At 36.2% G+C, this 22,508-nt stretch overlaps 1 protein-coding gene across 1 annotated transcript in view; it reads right to left on the bottom strand.

Moving 5' to 3' along the window:
• Window positions 1-371: 371 nt before the first annotated feature.
• PSAT1 (phosphoserine aminotransferase 1) overlaps window positions 372-22,508 on the bottom strand; it is a 47,414-nt gene continuing 25,277 nt past the window's right edge. The window contains exons 7-9 of the mRNA XM_051966590.1: window positions 17,965-18,093; window positions 2,637-2,774; window positions 372-1,862 (exon numbers count right to left, since the gene is read on the bottom strand). Coding sequence (XP_051822550.1) covers window positions 1,757-1,862; window positions 2,637-2,774; window positions 17,965-18,093 — 373 coding nt within the window. The 3' untranslated portion in view covers window positions 372-1,756. The remainder of the gene's footprint in view (window positions 1,863-2,636; window positions 2,775-17,964; window positions 18,094-22,508) is intronic.

Below are 22,508 nucleotides of genomic sequence, written 5' to 3' on the forward strand. Positions count from 1 at the left end.
GAAAATAACTGAAAATGATTATGATATAAAACTATTAAGACGAACTTACCTTTATTGGATATGACATTATGACTAGCTTTTATACAATGCTTTGGGATTTGCAAAAGCAATTCAAAATCTTATCTTATTGGATCCCTACGACAACCCTCGGAGGTTTATGATCTCCATTTTACAGATGAGGAAACTAAGGTAAACAGGGTTAAGTGATTTGCCCAGAGTCACAGAACTGGGTCTGGCTGGATCTGGCTGGATCTGAATTCAAGACTTTCTGATTCCAAGATACTATGCCCAGATGTATATTTTTATCTACTTTCTCTAGCCAAAATCTATAAAGAATAGCCAATACTCATATAAAACAGAAAATGAGACACTTTTATAAGAACAACAACTTTAAATGTGGTTTAATGTGTGCAGTATCACATACTGATCAATGCAGACAAAAGAATGGGAAAAGGTTCATCACCAAGCATCTCCCCAGAAGTCCAAGTGCTGACCCATCAAGCAGAAAGAATCAGACAAAGAAATAAAGCTTTAGGGCATTTTAATGAAGGCTCTAGTTTGAACTTAACAGGTAGCAGAGGGTGTTGCTGGGGATGGGGGGTGGGGGTGGGGAAGCAAATCTTCCTGTCTGTAAAGAGAAGCAGGAGGGGAAAAAGCCCACACCACAGCTAATGTTAATGTACTGAATATGATTTCTTGCATAACAATTGTACACTAAAAAGTGTACATTAAAATACTGTTGCTCGAAATATAAATGCATAGAGAAAAATAGTATATGATATTAAAAACAGAAACAGTCTTATTAGTTTTGTCTCTTTAAAAGAATATACAGTACAAAGGAAGATCCAAAGTTTGCTGATGCTTTGGGTCTCTGAGCTTGCAACCTAAGTGATCAAACTTGGTCCTAAATGAATGAAAGCAGTCAGTCCATAAGTGCAGCCCAGACGTCCAGTCTAGAAAAGGCATCAAGCCATGACCTATGGGCCAAATCTGGCCTGCCAGCCTGTTTTGTTTTGTTTATTTTTTCAGCCTATAAGCAAAGAATGGCTCATCTATTTTAAAATAAAGTTTTACTGAATTTAAAATTATAAAAACCGTTTTTAGCTAGCCTGCTGTGCAAAAAACAGGGAGAAGGTCACATCTGGCTATAGTTTGATCCTGCTCTAAAATAAGGGCTTCTTAAAACTTTTTCCACTTGCAACCCCTTTTTGTGTGAGAAATTTTTATGTGAACCTGTGTAGATAGGTATATAAAATAGGTATGCAAATCAAACACTTACTGATATAAATCATAATTTCATGACCCCCACATTCAGTTATACAATCCCATGGAGTCACAACCCACAGTTTAAGAAGTTTTGTTCAAAAATATTCTTGGCATCCCAGGCAGTCTATGGTCCCTTCTACCACTAATGTATATAATTATGGAAGCCAATATATTCAAGCACAGTCAAATATGCATACTGAGATTAGCAAGAAAAAAAGAGCATCAGGAAAGGAATCTCAAATAAAACACAGGAAGTATAGTTTTACAAATATTACATTACTAGTCAGAGTAAAGATTGGAGGCTGTCATTGGCTTTGCAGTAGCAAACTATCTTGTAACAGTTTTGTTATTTTTTTTTTAAAGGTTGCAGTAGGCTTGTTTATCAGAAAAATAACTTAGTTTGTTAAGTGCTTGTAGCTATGTATGCCACAATTATTTTAATAGGTTGCCTGTTTTTAAATAGGCAGTATATAAATTGGCACCAAAGCATTCACAGCCTATGCATTTCCATAAAAGTCTTCATAAATGCAGCCAGCTTCTGAACATCCTCCGTGGTGACTGCATTATACAGAGAAGCACGAATTCCTCCAACAGACCTGAAGAACCAAAGGGAAACAGACAAAAGAAATTTAATAAATACACTAATTTCCATTTCCTTTTCTGAAGGACTTTTTCAAAAGTGGAATCAGAGTATAAAAAGGACTTTCAAGGTTATCAAGTCCAGCCTTTTTAACCAATATAGAAAACGCAACATTCCTCATGGTCATCAGCCTTCACTTTTAGTGATGATGAACTCGCTATGTAATGAGACAGCCAGATCCATTATGAGACAGTTCTAATTAAAGAAATATGTCTCCCTATCATTTCCATTCACTGGTCAAAGATTGTGACCTCTGGAGCAATAAAAGTCTAATCCCCTCTCTAATAAAACTAAGTCTTCCTTAAGTCTTTTCACCCCCAGCTTATGACAAGAGTGAGCTCTGCGCATATTCAGCCATTTGGTTCCACAATAATTATGGATTTAGACTGTCTAATGGCACTAATATTATGGGGAAGTATGGATCTGGCAGAGAGGGGGGAAATACAGCACGGCGCAGATGTGCTAGCCAAACCAGCTAAAGTTATTTGGTTTTGTAATCATAATTCCAGGCTACAACACTCATTTTATACACATTTCAAAAAGGGATGTCAAATCCACATTCCATAAGAAAATAAAAATGGGAATGGATCATTTCTGTGATGACGGTCCTTTCTCATCAAATTATATAGTTGGTACCCTAGACATGGCCATGTAGCTCAATTAATGTTTACTTTTTCCTGCAAAGGTTACACCAAATCTCTGCTTCAAATTTTTGAGTCATTATACTTACCTGTGCCCTTTCAAAGAGATCATATTAAGGTCAAGAGCTTTTTCCAGAAATTTCTTTTCCAAATGCTCATCTCCCTTAGCACAACCTATACGGAAAGGGATATTCATTTTACTTCTGTTCTGTTTCTCCACTGGGCACCTGCAAAAAAACATTGCATTGGTTCAAGTATCTTCTCTGGAATGAGTAGATTATTATCGATAAATTATGCTCTGAAATGTTCCTATACATAAGGTATTACTCCTGAGACATTCAATAATCTAGTTAGGAAAAGGTGGCAGAAAGACAAGAAAAAAATAATACAAGGAAGGAGCAAATCTATCCATCAACTAGCATTTACTAAGCACCTACTCTACACAAGACCCAAGACTAAGCCCTGGTCATAGAAAGGCAAAATGAAAACGGTTCCTGTTCCCAAAGGGAAAACAGTGAGGTTTGCAGGGAAAAAGAAGAGTTCAGAAAGAGGAGGAAATGGGACTTGAGCCTTATGGAACTGAAATGATTTCAAAAGGCTGAAGAAGGGGATACTAACTTTTAATAAGGAATAACAAAATATTGTTAAGAATTGGGCTGTCTCTTTCTCTCTTCAACTTTGTTCTTCCTTTTTTTCCTCTCCATCTCTCCTCATCTCTTTTTTCTCTTTCTTCCTGTTACTTCCTCTTTCCATTTTTCCTTCCTTCTTTTTTCTTTTTTCCTCTCCTCTTTCCTTTTATTTATCTATAGATTTATTGTTTTATCTATATTATATTTTATTATTTACTTGTTTGTTTTATTATATTATTTACTGCATTTTTAATATTATCTATAGATTTATTATTTAGTATGCTTCCACTTCCCCCAGACTCTCCAAGAAAAAACTACCTTGTATTTATTTTGTAAATAATTATGTGTATGTTATCTCCTCCAATAGAAGGTAAGCTCCCTGTGGAAGGGACTATTTCATTTTTTTCTTTGTAAGAGTATTTGGCATATAGTAGGTGCTCAATAAGTGTTTGCTGATTGATTAAGTGATATGAAGTCTTGCATTATAGTCCTAATCCAATATATACCTCCTCAACCACAGGCAGGTTAACTCTAGGTCCTTGAAGGCTATACCAAGTCAGCACAAGCTCTGACAGATGCTAATCTAGAGGAAAGGGTCCAGCTATAGGTAAAAACCTCCCTTTGTTTAGGGACCAGTCTAGCAAGGTTCAGAGAATCTCAATCCAAAGCTGGCTGAAGGATGAATGCATTTTCATCCCTCTCAAAGAACATCTAAATTTAAAAAGGGGGGGAAGCTAGGTGGCGCAGTGGAGAGAGCACCAGCCCTCCAATCAGGAGGGCCTGAGTTCAAATCTGACCTCAGACACGGAACACTGCCTAGCTGTGTGACCCTGGGCAAGTCACTTAACCCCAACTGCCTCAAGCCCCCCAAAAAAAATTAGAAAAGGGTTGATAATTGTGCAAGTGAAAAGCTTTCGGACTTTCTTAAAATATTCATGTAATAAAGCAAAGCATCATTATTTTGGATTCCATTAACTTAAAATCCCCAATAATTAGATATGGGCTGAGCTGAGGTTTCTGTTTGCACAATTTGTGAAGAAAGGGTGTAGAAGTGAATGAATAATGTAAATGAGATTATAGGGAGCATGATTAATCTACTGGAGAGAACAAACTGTTTTTCAAGGCTTGGGCATACAAAACTGTTTAAATGCAAATAATGCTAATTATCACCAACTTCATCTATTCATTATAGCAGGCCCAGTAGGGGGCACTTTTGTATAGTAAGCCCAGCAGGGGGCACTTTGTCAGCAGTTACTGTAGGTACTTAACAGTAATAAAGATCCATTTCTTTAAGAACTTCTATAATACATGAGTTTCAGCATTTCATTTAAGAAAGGAGCCATGGTGAAGCAGAATGCGGCCCACTCTATCTAGTCCCCCCCCATCCCAGCTACCCATACACTTTGGGTCATTCTGCCCTCTGTCCCGCAGGAGGACCAGGTCTCACTCTGAATCCCCTTGCTGTGGGCACAGTAATTAAGTTAATACTATCCTCCTTTCACTGACTTCTCATTGGACCTACTCACCATTCTTATGACTTCCCTGATGAGCCTTGCCCTACACATGTGGATGCACAGGAAACTCCCTCAACAACTTAGACTTTTTAAGAAAAACTGAGAGATGATGGAAGCAGAACCATGTAACATAGTGTTAATATAAGTGTGACATGAATCATACAAAAATACTGTCAGTAATGAAGAAGTGCAAACTAAATCAAAGCTTATTTTAGAAAGCTAAGTACAATAAAAAAGGGCCTATGGTTTTGGTGTTTGTTTTAAGCTAGATTGAGAGAAGAAAAGGAAGGCTGAAGAAAGGGGTAGGAGCTCTGCTGGGGGTAAAAAAAAAAAAAAGCTGAGAACAGGAAGACAGGGGTGGTGTTTAATTGTTAATTTGTTTTTATTTTCTCCATGAAGGAAAATGATTTTTCACATTAGAAATAACAAAGTAAAACTGACTAACAGGGAACTGTAGTAAAAAAGAAGAAAGTCTTAGATAAATCCCGTTCCCTTGATCCAAATAAAATATATCTTCTGTCCCCGAGAACTGGTCAGTATGATCGCTGAGCCACTATTGAGAAGTTAAAAGATCAAGGAAAATAGGAGAGATACTATGAGGCAGATGGGTGGTGTACCTATGTCCTTTCTACTACAGTCTGAAACTTTTCTGCTTCATCTGAATTCATGCCCAAGTGCGGAGGGGGCCAACGACTTGTCAGGCAAGACAGGAAATAGCTCTTAGAGAAATCTGATGCATCGCCATAAAATTCTGTGAGGGCAGATAGTTGAACGTTATTAGCGAGGGGCAAGTAATAGCAGTCAGAATCTAAATGGTATTCCCCCTCCCCCCTATCTATATAGCTCTATCCAGCATGGTCTAAGAGATATGAGAGAACTAAAGTCGTGTCCTAGGAAAACAAAACCTAGATGTATCATGCAATCATTCATTTTCTTATTTATTTTTAAGCAGAAGCACATTCCATTTTATTTGAAGTCTCTGCTAGGTGGGATTCATTAAAATTAAACTGCAAATAAAAGCAGTGGAAGGGAAGTTCCCATTAAAAGTTATACTCTCCCCTAGAGGCACATACATAATTCCTATGAAAGTTAATAGGAGTCAAGCGTACACCTTCAAGGCAGAATAGATACTAAAGGGAATAGCCAAATACTTTGTAACGGGCTTTGGACTTGAATTGCTGTCCCTTCTTTTCCATGAGATGCTAGGTTATTTCATAGCTGACATTTAAATTAAAAACACCACAGCTATGCTGTTTAGACATTCTACTGCTGGGAAAATGCAATGTACTGATTCTGGTCTTGATGTTCAGCAATTAAATGCACATCTTATTTAGAAAAAAGGAACAGCTACCATGTGGAAAATTGGTATTTAAAGCTTTTCTCCCCCAAAATTCATTCTTTCTATAGCAGTATATGTGGCATAATGGATAAAAAGTATTAGTTTTTGAATTCAGGAAAATTTAAGTTCAAATCCTGCTTCAGAAACATATTAGCAGTGTGATCCTGGGGAAGACCCTTAACAGCTTTCTGCCTCAGTTTCCTCATCTGTAAAAATGGGAATAATATCATGTACTTTACAGAATGATTATAAGGACTGAGCCAGATAACATATGGGAAGGGATTTGCAAATCTTTTCAAATGCTAGTTAAATCTGAGTTATAATGAAGGAACACAAGACATCATTCAAGTAGTCCTACTACTGGCCTACTGTATATCTTTGGAAAAGTCATTTCACTTGCTAAGACGTTCATTCCCTTATATGCCAAATGAAGGAGGTGGATTAAATCCCCCAGCATCTTAAACTGTGTTTTAAGACCCTTGTAACTGAATGTGATGATTGTATAATTATGATTTATTATTAGTAAATGTTCAGCTTATATACTTATTTTATATACCTATATATCCAGGATTATGTAAAAATTTCTCAGGTGAAAATGGGGTTGCAAGTTGAAAAAGTTTAAAAAGCCCTGGATTAGATGATCTTTAAAACCTGTTCTATTATCAAGAGTCTACAAGCTTTCTCTGAAAATGAAAACCTGAAGTGCACATAATGCAGGAAAGAATTTTAAAAGCCCATTGAGCTGTCTCCATGGATCCAGGCCAAACCATATTCAAAACAATTCAGATAGGTGGAAAATGCCAAGGACTAAAAATAATAAATTCAACCTTGAAGTTTTAGTCTTCAGAAATGCGGTTCAAGTTCTCCTAAACTTCAAATTATGATAGCCAGGAGGTACAGTGCATACAGTGCTAGAGACAGAGCAAGAATTAAAATGCAGCCACACACACTAAATGTGTGATCCTAGGCAAGTATTTAACTCCTCAGCCTTAGTTTCCTCATCTGTGAAATGGAGATAATACCCACCTCTCAAAGCTGCTGTGAAGATCAATTGAGATAGCCCATGTAAATCACTTTGCAAACCTGCAAGTGTTATATAAATGTTTTCTTGTTGATTTAGTGGGTTTCAGTTGTTTTAATGGTTTCAGAGATTCAACTGAATCTCTGTGACCCCTTTTGGAGTTTTCTTGGCAAAGATACTAGAGTAGTTTGACATTTTCTTCTCCAGTTCATTTTATAGATGAGGAACTGGGAATGGAGAATGCTACATTTGCTATCAAAATGGACTAGGTTTTTTTTCCCTTTTACTCTTTTACTCCCAACTGACTGAGTTCAGTCAAAAAAGGGATATTTAGGGAAATTTCTGGAGCAAAATAATAAAAAACAGTAAACACCAATAAAACTTTTTTTTTTAAGTGGCCACATACACTGAAAGACAATGGGATCCAAAGCAAGTTACCAAGGGTCCCAGTATAAAAAAAATAAGGTTACCAATCACTATTGCACATTCTAGCCTAGCAAAGGAGATGTAATGCCACCATAGTGCTACACTGAGCTATGATCATTGCATGGAAGTCAACCTAAGGCTCTTAGAGGATACATCAATAAGTTTGAGTTATGGAAGTCCTATATAGCTGGAAAAGCCTAGGGCATGAGCCAGGAAATGAATTGCCATCCCCAATCCAAACTGGCTAAATTAATAGAAGCTTATTGATAGAGTCTGGCTACTAGAGAGTGAATTTTCTGGATAGTAATGATGATGATAATGGTGATAAATAGCTAGCATTTAAACAGCATCTTAAGATTTGTAAAACATTTTATTAATATTACCCTCATTTCATCCTCTCAACCCTAGAAGGTAAGAGCTATTTTCTCCATTTTTACAAATGAAAAAGCAGAGGCATATTGAGGTTAAGTACCATACTTGTCTGAGGTCACACAGCTAATAAGTACCTGAGGCAGAATTTGAACTCAGTCTTTTCTGACTCCAAGACCACTCTGCTGCCCAGTTGCTTTTAATGAGGATAATGACTAAATAATAACTAACATTTATATGGCACTTTAAGGTGTACACAGCACTTTATAAATATTCTCATTTTATCCCAAACACAACTCTGGGAGGTGGAGACTATAGTAACTAATTCATGAAATCATGGATTAAGATGTTTTGATCTGTATTTGTAGGAATATCTACACTAAGTCAGTGATCTCTGAAGTTCCAAAGTTCTAAAAGAAGATAGCTTTTCCAGGCAGTTCCAAATTGTGTACTTATATGCCATGCTGAATCGTGTGGGGGAAATATTTCTGCACTAATGTCTTAACCAAAAGCCACTATAGACATGATCCCGCAAGAGAGAAAGGATGGAGAAATAGTATATTCTGCTTTAGAAAACTGGAAACCAGCCTGCTCTCTAGGCAGGACTCCCAAAGCAACAAGACACATCCAAGCTCCCATATTCTGAGATTAAGAAATGAGAGATTCTGAGATTAATTTCCAGAGAAGAGAAATTAGAAAAATGATATGATAACAGAAATTAACCCGAGTTCCTTTGGATTTAGCCAGACATTGTTTTCTGTTATTTTCTATGGCCTTTGAGCTTTTAGTTTTAAAACTGGGCACTTTAAAACTAGTATGACTGGGGTAGTTAGTTTGTACAGTAGAGAGAGCACCAGCCCTGAAGTCAGGAGGACCTGAGTTCAAATGTGACCTCAGACATGGACCACTTCCTGGCTGTGTGACTCTGGGTAAGTCACTTAACCCCAATTACCTCAGCAAAAAAAATAAAAATTAAAATTAAAAACCAATTAGTGCACTGTGGATGAAGCTGTGAATTAGTCCAGACATCATGGAACTATGCCCAAAAATTCAACTATCAAAGACTATCCTCTAAAGAGAGAAAAGGACTTGTATATACAAAAAAAATTTTTTTTTAACTTCTTTTTGTAGTAGCAAAAAATTGGAAAGTTAACTAGATGCCCAGAAATTGGAGAATAGCTAAAAAAAAAAATTATGGTATATTAATGTAGTTAAATATTACTCACCATGAAAAATGATATAGACCTTTATGAACTGATGCAGAGTAAAGTAAGCAGAACCAGGAGACTTTTGTACAGCAACCCTGAAATTAACTTTGGAAGATTTAAGAACCTTGATTGGTCATTCTAACAATCAAGACTCCAAAGGCTTTATGAGGAAAGATACTACCTACTTCCTGAAAGAGGTATAATGGACTCGAGGAAGCAGCAATACATACTTTAGATTGAGGTGGAAGGAGGAAGGTTTGACAGCCTTCACAAAAATTCTAAACACAGATCCTACTTGATACTATTTCTTCCCTTGTAAAGACCAAAACAAAAGGCTTGGGACTTATTCAAGTTTATTAGCCGTATAAAACCGGACAAGTCTCTGAAAAGCTCTAAATCCCAGCTTTCTCATTTGGAAAACGAGGGGATTGGAGGTAATGACCTCTAAGGTCATTCTAGCTTAAAATCCAAACTAAAGGAAATAGCTGGACTCAGATACAGTCCTTTAGGTGTTGAGCAGCAAAAACAGAAGGAAAAAGCAGCACAAGATGGGAGGATCTGCCTCCTTCTCTCGGCTTCCCTAAGTTACCCACTTCAGTGTAACTTTTCCTGCTCATGTGTGCGATGTAATTCCCTAACTAGCTGGTACTGCTGTGTTTGTGTCTCATAAAACTCCTAAGAGTTGATGCCACAGAGTTCCATTCATCTCTGAATAATGTGCTTAAACTCCCTGGAATATCAATGTGGAATCAGAAGGAGGAAGGTATAAAGAGAAAGCAGCATCCCAGGGAAACTTATAGGTGAAAAAGCAGAAGAATTACAGGATTTGTACTGACTCAAGAAGGTGAGAATCGGAAAATAGGAAATTTGATGCTCAGCATTCCTCTAATGGCTTGGGACCATTTTGGACTATTTGAACAAGGAAGTGAGTGGAACTCATGGGAATAATGCCCTTGAGAACACATTATTCCCTCATACTAACTATTGCCAAGTTCACTGGGAAATCTACAAATAATGACCCTATTGGAAATCCTTTTCCTCTATGAAGCTCCTCCAGAATTATATAAGAAAGTATACAGAAATATACTTTCCAAGGGGTTTGTGGTAAGTGTATCCATCCCATGCTAATTTCCACTTAAGGGTAGACTATCTCAAGAAGCAAAAACAGGTACCGGAATGAATTTTGAGTTCAAAGAATATAAAATTTAGAAATGACCTGAGGATTCATTTCCCCAAAATGGGAATCCTCGAGAATATCATCAAGAAATGGTCATTTAAGGCTAACTTGAACGCTATTAGTAATGGGAAGATAGTCAATTCTAATTCTGGACTATTCTGACTGTTAAGTTCTTTCTTATACTAGGGTGACATCATTCATTCTTTCTTAGTTCCACTTCTACCCTCTGGATACAAGAATAAAGCTAATTCCTTTTCCATATGACAACCTTTTAAATATTTGAAGACCACAATTACCTTCAAGTCCCCTCTTCTGGGGGATGAACATTTGCGGTTTCTTTCTTTGATCTCTGAATACAAGAAGGTACTTTGTTCCACTTTTTTTTTTTTTTTTGCATAGTATAGCATACTATTATATACATGTATATATGTGTATGTGTTTATATAGTGTGTATATATTGTGTGTGTGTGTATATATATATATATATATGTATATATGTATATTCTCTATGTTCCTATCTAACCTTAATCACTGAATAGGTGAGTCCTCTATCAAACTGAGACTTGTGGAAGGCCTTAGTTTGAAAAGACCAAAGTCTCTCATTTCTTCCAGGGCCATCTCCAGTTGTCCTGATTGTTATCTTGCCACTGGATCCAGATGCTTCTGGAGAGGAAAGTGAAGCAGGTGACCTTGTACAGCCCTCCCTCAGTGAAAATTCAACTGACTTGCACCTCTCTGATGTCATGGTCCTTTTCCAGAACAAAGGACAAACTACAACAATCTTTGTGTATGTTATATATTTCACTATATATTGTATGTCTCATATACATATAGAACATAGAGAATGAAAAAAATCTGACATTATATGTGTCATACTTTTGTACTGTTTTTTATTTTGCTATTTTTGTCTTAATTTTTACAGAGATGTTCTCTTTTATGGTGAAGGAAAAAGAAGAAACAGGAACTACAAGTGATACAAAAATAAGTTATCATTAATTTTTAAAAATTGATTCTGAGAGAAGGTTTCAAAATATACTATTAGTGCAATTGTAATGTAAGTATGGAAAACACCCTTCACATAGCTCCTGCTACATTCAGGTTCTAGTCCCACAATCATGGGCAAGAATGTGACACAGGTCAGCATGATAAATGGGGAAATATGTAGAGAAAACCAGAACACGTTTAACATACATACTAGATTACTTGCTGTCTAGGGAAGAGGGTGGGGGGGAAGGAAGGGAAACAATTGGGAACACAAGATTTTGCAAAAGTGAATGTTGAAAACTATCTTTGCATGTATTTTGAAAATAGAAAGCCATTATTTTTTTAAAGTGTGGCATAGGTATAGAGGAATTACTGTGAAGACAAAATAAAAGATTTGGCACTCAGAATTACTATAAAAATGGCTTAGGAGTTTGGGCTATTTGAACTGGGCAGTAGAAAAAACACAAGGGCATCATGGGTATAGAAAAAAGCCTCCTTTTTAGTGCATGAACTTCTACTAAGGTTACTATGCAATCTAGAAATAATGGCCTAACTGGGGATTCTTGTTCTAGATGAACTCCCTGAGAACTGTGCTTCCCAATCAACATCCATCATCCCTGGTCACTGAAATGGACCGTAGTCTTTCCTAAACAAAAAAGTCAATAGTAAGAAGTGGATGTTGATTGTACCTGGTATCTAAAAAATCTATCTCTTGGTTGGAGCACATTTGTTCACATCTCTCTCAGGGGTTAGATTACCTGTATTGTCCCCACACATAGAGAAAACTTGAAAGCAGCTCTAGGTAAATACAGGGAAACACTGGGGAGTTTCCAGGAAGTTAAGCACTAGCCATTTTAAGATGACATCAGCAATAGCAATCTATTTTTGTCAGAAGAACACTTTTGCAAGAATATTTTGAGTATAATATGACATAGGAGATGGATTAGTAAACTGCATTCAGAAAAATCTATGTTTGAATACTACTTATACTTACAGATTGTGTAATTCTGGGCAAGTTCCTTAACTTTTTGGTCAATTTCCCCATTTGTAAAATGGCATCACGTATAAAAGGATTTTTGTGATATTACAATGATTCAAAGGATGTAAAATGCTTTACCAACTTTAAAGTGCTATACAAATGTCAACTGTTATTCATTATTAATGTTATGAGACAGAAGTGCTTAGAAATTGAGAAAAAGATGCTTATAGTTTATTTTATAGAAGATGAAATGAACTGTAGAATAAACACTGTATATAGGTACAGAAACCTGAATGGAAGGGGATGTCCTAATGAGACAGAAGTCTCAGGACAAAATTATTCCTTTTATTACACTTAAATTGATAGCTCTCTACCAGAGAATGAAAATCCTAGCTGCAGTCTGTTAAGATACCTAATGGAAAAAAGGTGCTCAGAGATTTCCCTCCCTCTATAATCCATCTATTCTTTTTAAATTTCATCTTTTCTACCTTTCCCCCAAATATTTGCCTTTTTCAGAATCACTTCCTAGTTTTTTACATATTAATTTTTTTTCCATATGCTGTGTTTGGAAAAATTTTTTTTGTTTTTTCCTTTTAATTGTCCACTTCTTTAAAAATAATTATACATTAGAGGAAGTCCAACAAGATAGCAGGGAAGAGGGGAGAACAAAGTATTGCCAATAGGGCAAGTTTGCTTTCTGCAAAAAAACAAAGTGTTTTAAGATAAAAAAAAAAAAGGTTTAATGGCATTATTTGAATGAAATTAGGGGCTTCTAAAATGGGCATTTGGAAGTAAGAACCATTCTAGTAACATTTTTATTCTGGGAGAAAAGGTCTTAAGGAGGAAAAGTGTGTGTGCCTGGGTGCGTGCGCGTGCACTTGTGTGTGTGTGTGTGTATTAGGTAAGGGAAGAATATGTTGGGGAGATAGAATTTCAAAGAGAGTGGGAGATAAGAGTGAATTAGGTTTTCAAGGTAAGAGCCTGAGAAAGTTTCAGGGAATTATGCATGCTTGGAGTAGATCAGCAATTCAATTATCATCATGAGCAGTGCATCCTTTACTACCCGTCAGCAGAAGGTAAATTCAAGGGTAAGTGGATTAAAACTTTTATATTCCCAAATGGTTTTCCTAGATCTTGTTGCAAAGAATGCAAAAATCTAGAAAAGTCTCAAGATATAATGAGGGTAAAATTAGAGATGGTATCATTCCAAGAGACCACATTTTCCCACTTATAGAGCTATAGATGTATAAACAAGTAGTAAAGATCAGGGTCAAATTCCTGCTTCTAATTTTGCCTTGTCACTAAAAGCTTTATGGTAACTATATTTGTCTAATAGCTTTTGGAGAAACAGGTCCAGGCTAATGAATGTCTAGGATGGTCACTCAACATGAGGCCCTAGGGGAGGTAGAAAGGGAAGTATTGGTGGGCTGGAGACCTTATCATTTTAACCTATTACAATACCCATCATGAAGTCTCCACTTAATTAGGTCTACAACTTTCTGACCCCAATGTGTGCTAAATTTAGTATTCCTATATCTTACTATAGCCTTCTTGCAATCCCCCAACCCTCCTCTTCATTATACACATCCTATTCATCCATCAAGACCCAGTTCATTTTCCATTTCCACCACAAAATTTTCTGTTTGCTCCAAGACAATACAATTTTTCCCTAACTTTAAACTCCTAAATAAGTTCCACAAATTCCAATATCTAATAATGGGCTTGTTAAGGTGACACAGTGGGGGGGGAATGCTAAATTTGTAGATACTGGATGAAATGGTTCTGCCATCTTCTAGCCCTGAGTTTTCGTATCTGTAAAATGAGGGGGTTGAAACAGATGACCTTTAAGGTCCCTCCTAAATCTAATCTATAATTTTATAACTATAAACCTTTTAAGGGCAGTAATTCAATCTCATGCTTCTTTTAATTCATCTGCAGCACCTAGCATAGTGATGGACATTTAAATAAAGGTCAGTGAAAATATACTGTTTAATTGATTATTTGATTTCATAAATAATTGGCTGCAGACACCTAATTTGTCCCCAAAACAAAGCTAACAGAGCTAGTGTAAGGAAAGTTACATTCCATCTTGTAGTAGAGGAAGCAGTTTACTCTCTTAAGGCACAAATATCAGATGGAAGGTACCCCAAGAGTAGCAATTAAAGCCCAAATAATGAAACAGGTGCTTCTGACAGATATCCCCAGCATAAGAACACAGAAGTCTATCCAAGGGGCACATAGAATGGGGTGGGCTCTGGAGAGCAAACCTTCTTTTTCTATGTCCTGGACCCCTTGGGCAGTCCGGTGAAACCTCTTCTCAGAATGATGTTTTTAAATACATTAAGATAGAATACACAGAATTGCCAAAGAAACCAAATACATTGAAACTTAGTTCAAAATATTTAAAAACAAAAATTCTTAGACCCCTGCTTTAAAGGGAAAAAATAAAGTTCTTTTGTTTGTTTGTTTGTTTTTTAAGGACACCTCTCCAATGGTAAGAGACATCTTGTGTTCTCAATTTACAAGATCAACTTCCTTTGAATTTGTTTACACCTTTTCCTTTTACCCTTTTCCCTCTATCTTAATTCTTTCCCATGCCCTTTTCTTCATATCTACTTTTTTCTATTCCTTTCTGAATTCCCAATTTGTGCAAGTTGCTCTGTGTGCCTGACCATTATGAAGATGCCAGGCAGATAGTAAAAGGAATAGAACCCAATTTTGTTACGTATTCAAGTAAATGTCGTTGACTATACTCTTTGCCAATGGAAACCCACAAGCAACTCGATGGTGGTTTTCTTTAAGACTGATTAAGGCTCTTTCTTACAATATAAATGATTATATGGGCTAAAGGAAAGAAAAGTAGCTTTGGTACAGGTTATTTCCTCCCTTCCTCCCTTCCTCCCTTCCCCCAAAAGAAATGGGTTTCAGAAAGCATCACTGTTTTTAATTTGACTAATTGCTAAATTCATCTGCACTTCTCTGGATATACATGAGGTGACAGCAGCCCAGAAACATTCCAGTGATAGAAGATGCCAAACTTATATTAAAAATCTGCTATAGATAATCTATAAAATCATAGCATAATGGGAAAGATCACTTATACTACCTCAGAATTTCTGATTCTAATTCTTACTAGCCATGGAAGCGCAGATATGCCCCTTAACTTCTCGGGGCTTCAGCCACCTCAAATTCAAAGAAGGAATAATTATATTTGAATTATCTACCTCATGGTAGTGTTATATTAAAAGTGTTTTTATAAATTTTAAAGTGCCAAAAATTGTATAATATTATTATTACAAATTGGAGAGCCCATGCATGAATTAATCATAAAACGTTAAACAAATTTGGCAAATTGATTATGGCTTCAATTACCATAAATCATCATTTATGATGTATATGTCCCTGAGTATATGTCCTGTAATAAACTAAAGAGAGGGCTTGGACAAGATAGCATGGGAGGATCAAGAATGGATGGGTGGTAATCTATATTATTGGCAGTAATACCTATATTAATCCATTTGAATACAATAATGGCAAAGAGGATATTCTACCCAATAACAGTATATCATACAAATGAAATTGTTATCTCCTTCTCCCAGTCCCCATCTCTTTATCCCCCAGGTCACCAAGATCCCAACTAGGGCAGTTGGGCAAGAAAAGTGACATGGCGACTAATGCCAAGCTAGGAATACTCCTTCTGGTAAAATGAAAAATGACCAGCCTTGAGGGGCAGCGAGGTGGTGCACTGGATAGAACACCAACCCTAAGGACTGGAGGACCTAAGTTCAAAGCTGATCTCAGACACTTAACACTTCCTAATTGTGTATCCTTGGGCAAATCCCAATTGCCTCAGGGAAAAAAGAAAGAAAGAAAATGACCAGCCTTGCCAACTGCTTTATCATAAGGTCCTTTGGGTCTTATCATGTGCCCTGGTGTGGTGGTATGCCCTTTTAACTCCTGGGCACTGCCATCTTCCATAACATTAACCCTGACAATGAATCCCTTGTCACTTTTTTATGTCATCCCTCCCAATTAAAGAATGAGCTTCTTGAGAGTAAAACTGTCTCACTTTTTCTGTTTGTATCCCAAGTGCTTGGAACATAGTTTTTTGACACATAGTCTAAGTCCTTAATAAATACTTTTTCATGTGTTTATTTATTCATTATTACTTCAAGCACTTGAAAGCAGTGTGGAATTAGTGATGAAGGAAAGAGAAATCTTTCTATGAAAAATGCCCTTTAATGCAATCCAAGTATAGTAGTTGGTGATAACCAGGAAAAAAAATTCATTTGCTAGTATGTTAACAAGTATCTGTTGGCTGATTACTTTTGCTCACTGGCAATGGAGCACAAGAAAATGTGTTAAAATGACAAGTTAGACGTTCAAACGTCATTATCTATTTAATTTACATAATCTTCCTTTCAAAAAATTTTAGTGATATTTTACTCTTAAATAGGTGAGGCTTCCTGTTTGATGCTATAGCTGAAGAAAATGTGAGAATGTTAGTCTTATTCCTATTACAGCATAGTAAGAAACTTTCCTAGTGTCACATTTAAAGTTCTTTCTGACCCTGGTACCAGCTTACCTTTTCAGGTCATTCTTCATTAATCCTCTTCACATCAACTGGCCTATTTTACCCCAACAGAACATTTTTTCCTGTGCCTTATTATTAGCTGTCCATACATACCCTATATCTGGGCTATGCTTCTCTCCTATCCAGTTTTGTCACGTCATCTTAGCCACCAATATCTAAAAACAAGCTTTTGGGGGCTGGGAAAGTTTCACAAACACAGATTTTTGTCTTGGCTATAACAGATGAATACCTTGCTTTCCCCATTACTCACTTGCGTAGAACCCCTAGGAAGTTGAGAAAAACTGGTAACACACTATACCAGTAATACACATTAGAAATGTGATCTTTCCTGTACAAAAGAGGGAAAGCGGGGACACCATTTTTGGAGCTCCTGCCTTCTCTCCCCTTCAACTTTCTTCCATATGTTGGTCTGACACAGACGTGAAGACTGACAGTATCTCCTCTCTCCAACCCAGATAGGCAGTAAATAAGGCAGCCCAGTGGATAGAGCACTGGAGTAAGGAAGATCTGAGTTCAAATCCAATCTTTGATTTGACTGGCTTTGTGACTCAGGGTAGTCACTTAATCTCTGTTTTAATCCAATAGAGAAGGAATTGGAAAACTGCTTCAGTATTTTTGCCAAGAAAACCCCAAAAAGAGTCACTAAGGGTTGGATATGACTTAACAACAACTATCTCCAGCCATCCTGATACAGGGTTATTGGCTGGAAAAAATATCCAATAAATCTCATTTGAATTAAATTTTGTTCATGGGGCCTTCTCCCTTTTCTTTCCTTAGTATGAGTGACAATTTACACAAAATCACTTATTTGCAAAGACATTTTCTGCCAAACATAGGCATTACTATGGGTATGAGAATTTAATGATTTCTTTTCACTTTAAGGAGAAACAATCCTATCAATACAGAAAAAGAGAACAAATTTTAATGCTCACTTCTGGTAGAAAACAGTTTTAAGCGGCAATAGAGCTAAACAACTTGACAAGAGTGATTTTTTAATATCTCAGGAAGTCAAGGAAGGAAAGAATTAATCCTTTTTCCCCCAAAGGATTATGGGCACTTAATTAAAAAATGTTGATGATGATGCTAGAGGTGACATTATTATCAAATAAATGATATGATATCACATACATGGAGTTTTAAATTAACAAAGACACAAAATAAGATCATATCAACTTACACATAGAATCCTTGGGATTCATCAATGATATCATAAATCATTTGAGATTTGATTCGGCTCAGTTCCTCCATAGCTGCAGCACCACCATTGTTTTTAATCCATTCCAAGACCAAGCCCATGATATAAATGCTAAAATAATGACAAAAGAAATCAATTAGTGTAGTTCTTGCAAGCAAAAAAAAGGACTCTAATTAGGGATTAAAAATACATATTTACTTTCCATTGCCTAAAAATATTATTACCACCCCTACTATGGAAAGATTTACACGAACTGATGCTGAGTGAAACAAGCAGAACCAGGAAATCATTGTACACAATAATAGCAAGAAAGTATGATGGTCAACTATGAAAGGCTTGGTTCTTCTCAGTGGTTCAGTGATCCAAAGCAATCCCAACAGTCTATGGACAGAAAACACCATCTGCATCCAGAAAAAGAACTAAAGAGACCGAATGCAAATCAATACATGCTATGTTCACTTCTTTTTTCTGTTTTTTTTTTTTTTTTTTTAATCTCTCCCATGGTTTTTTCCTTTTGCTCTAATTTTTCCCTTCCAATATGATTGATAAAGTAATGTGTATTAAAAATAAATCAATTTACTACAATATTACTCCTACTATCATTACTCTATTATTCTCACTATTTCTATTATGACTACTACCACACTTCTATCACTATTATTATTACTACTACTGCCATTACTCCTACTGTTTCTACTACCACTACCACTATTACTACCGTACTTGTATCACTATTATTACTATTACCACCACTACCACCACTACTATTAACACACTATCATGACTATTACTATTACTATTATCCCACTATTACTACTAACCATTATTACTATTACTGCTACCACTACTTTTATTGCTATCATAACTACTGATTAATAATAATAATAATAATTTGAGCCTCGTGGAACTCAAAGATTCACAAAGCTCTTTCTTTGCAACATTTCTGTAGCAGACAACTATCCCCAGTTTACAGATATAAAAATTGAGCCTTATCATTAGTTACCCATCTAGCGGGGTTTGGAGCCAAGATTCATACCCAGGTCTCTTAACTTTAAGGCATTTCCAGACTTTTTGGACCCTAGTAGGAAAGGGAAATTTATAGAATAGGAAACAAAAGCAACAGTATTTCGAACATTTATGAACTGATTGAATAAATATCTCCAGGGGCCCACTCTAATCTTGAAAAGCCTTTTTTTTTTAAAGAGAGAGATGGCACATTTTTGCAATTTGTCCTTAAAAACAATGGGAAAACAACTTGTTTTAGGAAAAGGAACAGAGTAGGCATACAGTGAAGTCCAGGCATTTGCAGGCACATTCTCTTTAGCAGATCTATAATAAACTGTGGTAAATTGATGTAATGGAAAACTACTGTACAATAAGAAATAAACAGGCAGATTTCAGAAAAAAAATTAGACTTGTACAAACTGAGGTAAAGTGAAATGAATAGAACTAAGAAAACACTGTATACATTTATCAGAAATTGTAAGATAATCAACTGATTGACTTGGCTCTTCTCATAAACACAATGATCCAAGACAAGTACAAAGCACTCACAAAGAAAAATGCTACCTACATCCATTTTTAAAACTGATGGATTCCAATGATCTTGTGATGAAGAGAGCCATCTACACCCAGAGAGAGGACTGTAGAAACTGAGTGTGGTTCACAAAATTGTATTTTTACTTTTTGTTGTTGTTTATTGCATTTTATTTTCTTTCTCATTTTTTTTGTTTGATTTGATTTTTCTTGTGCAGCAAGAGAATTGTATAAATATATGCATGTATTGGATTTAACATATTTCTACCATGTTTAACATACATTGGACTACTTGCCATCTAGGGGAAGGAGTGGGGAAAGGGGGGGAAATTGGAACATAAGGTTTTGCAAGGATTAATATTGAAAAATTATCCATGCATATGTTTTGAAAATAAAAAGCTTTAATTAAAAAAAAAAAAAGCCTGATGGACTCTGAATGCAAATCAAAGCATAATTTTTTCCCACTTTATCATCTCATTTTTTTTCCTTTTGACAAGCTTCTTTCACAATTGACTAATATGGAAACACATTTTACGTGATAGCACATTATGAATTTTACCAAATTGCCTATCATTTTAGGAAGAGGGGAGAGGAGGAAGAGAGAGAGAAAATTTTGTAACTCAAAATCTTATAAAAATGAATGCTAAAATAAAATTTTTCTTGACATGCAACTGGGGGAAAATAAAATTAAAAAGTTAGATAAATGAGATATTTTTATTATCATCCATTAACATTGATATTTTTAGAAGATGTTTAGAAGATAAACATGTAAACACACCCTCCCATCTCCACTCATTCTTTCTCCTAGTAGTGTCCTTTGGATACTTCCTTCTAAAAGCTTTAGTGTAAGTTCTATACCTCCTAATTGCTTTGCTAATCAATCAATCAATAAGCACTTATTAAGAACTTACTAAGTGGCAGACCCAGAGAGTACAAAGTCAAAAGTGAAACTGTCCTTGACCCCAAGGGGCTTTCATTCTATAGAGGGAAATAACACACATCATGTATATATGCAAACCTACATATATAGATCATATATATATATACATAAACACATATACATATATAGATAATATATACATACACACACTACATATATAATATACACACACAAACTTATGTATATACGTGGATATGTATGTATATGCTTACCCACATACATATAGAAAAGTATAGACAGAAAAGAATTAGGAGTTGGAGGAAAAGGCTTCATGTAAAAGGGAAGATACCTTTGATAAAACCTTGAAAAGAAACTGAGGTTCTCAGAGTCAAAGATGAGAGTGAGAAATGAGTTTTATAAGCAGATGGGCCAGACCAGCCCTTGGCAGAAAAAGATAGTAAGAACAGAACAAGAGGATCTGAATTTCAGATGCTTCCATATTTAAAAATTACCTTATACTCCCCCCACCAGCTTTCTTAGGGGACCTGAGCCTCTTTGCAACTTGAACAAGAGATAGCGTGTCCTCTGAGAAACAGAGGATTACAGCGTAACAAAGATAAGACCCTCAAGGAGGAATTCTATTCTCTGCAACCCTACTCCTGAGGCTTTCCTAATTTCTGAGCATCATACAAACATTTTTTGAAACATTCCAGGACTACACACACATCTTACGGCCACATACATTTTCATATTTTAGGGTCAAGGGAGGACAAAAGTCTTATATTACAAAAGTCCAAAAATGTCTAATCTGTCCTACAATCTGACCCCAAATCGCCCTAAAACATTTCAACAATTTAGGGGCCTTCTTAGTCTAATTCGTAGCACCTGGAATATAGAGTAGAAAACTTGGGTTTGAGTGCCAGATTCACAACTTGCCAACTATTGAACCTTCCACAAAACATTTAATTCCTCAATTTCTTAATCAGTAAAACCAAGAATAATCATGCTGGCCCTATCCATGTCAGAAGACTATCGTGACACTCCAAGATAAATATAAAAATTTTAAGATAATTATTATTGATTACAAAGTTCATTATTTTCTCTTTACACATATTAAGTAATCAACCTTAAAATCCCATTTGCAAATCAATTGCCCTAATTGTTAAATTAATTGCCCTAAAATTGCTTCAATTTTATCTTTAACAAGGTAAGTATGTAGGCCTGGAAATGCCTGGGACCTTTTCCTTGACTTGTTCGTCCTCATTCTACTAAAAGTAGATTTTGCTTTTTACATTATTTAAAAATCACAATATGGGGCAGCTAGGTGGTGCACTGAGTAGAACACCAACCCTGATTTGAACTCAGATACTTAACCCTTCCTCGAAGTGATCTTGGGCAATTAACCCTAATTGTCTTGGGGGGAAAAAAAATCACAATAACAACTTTAAAAGTATCATCTTTTTCATAAATATACACTAGTAATAATAATAATAACATATTATACTTCCTTTGCCCTGTTCCACTTCAGGATTTGTGTCCTACTATAATCTATGTTATTACATAGAAACCTCTAGGAGATCACAAGTTATTTCTGAATAGAATTCAATTTAATGTTCTTTCCCTGGAATACCTCCTTTCCATGTTGGGTTAAGATGATGGAAAAGTTACTTTGCTGGAGGTGCTCGGAGGGCAAAGTCAAGATGGTTGAGAAAAGGCAGGGACTTGCCTGAACTCTCTCAAATTCTCTTCCAAAAATATTTTCATGCCCCCAAACAAATTCTGGAATGGCAAAACCTCACAAAAAGATTTCTAGTTTAAGACAATGAAGAAGTTTGGCCAGCAAGGTCTGTCACACAGGGGTGAGTGTGGAGTACGGTTCAGTGCAGACTGCTTTAACCAACTGACCTTGCCACAGTAAACCAGCAACCATCCCTGGCGATAACCGAGTCAGCTGCCACAGGGGCTGTTCTAAAACTTTGGGTCCACAAACACTAAGGGTGTCACAACTGGTCAGAAGGAAATCACAGAAGTCCCTCTGCTGGCCCTGGGAGCATTGCATTATTGCATTATCCATACTCAGATCAGGTCACAGTCGTGGGTGGCAGTCCCA

This window comes from Antechinus flavipes, chromosome 1 (assembly GCF_016432865.1).
Source record: "Antechinus flavipes isolate AdamAnt ecotype Samford, QLD, Australia chromosome 1, AdamAnt_v2, whole genome shotgun sequence".
Taxonomy (NCBI): Eukaryota; Metazoa; Chordata; class Mammalia; order Dasyuromorphia; family Dasyuridae; genus Antechinus; species Antechinus flavipes.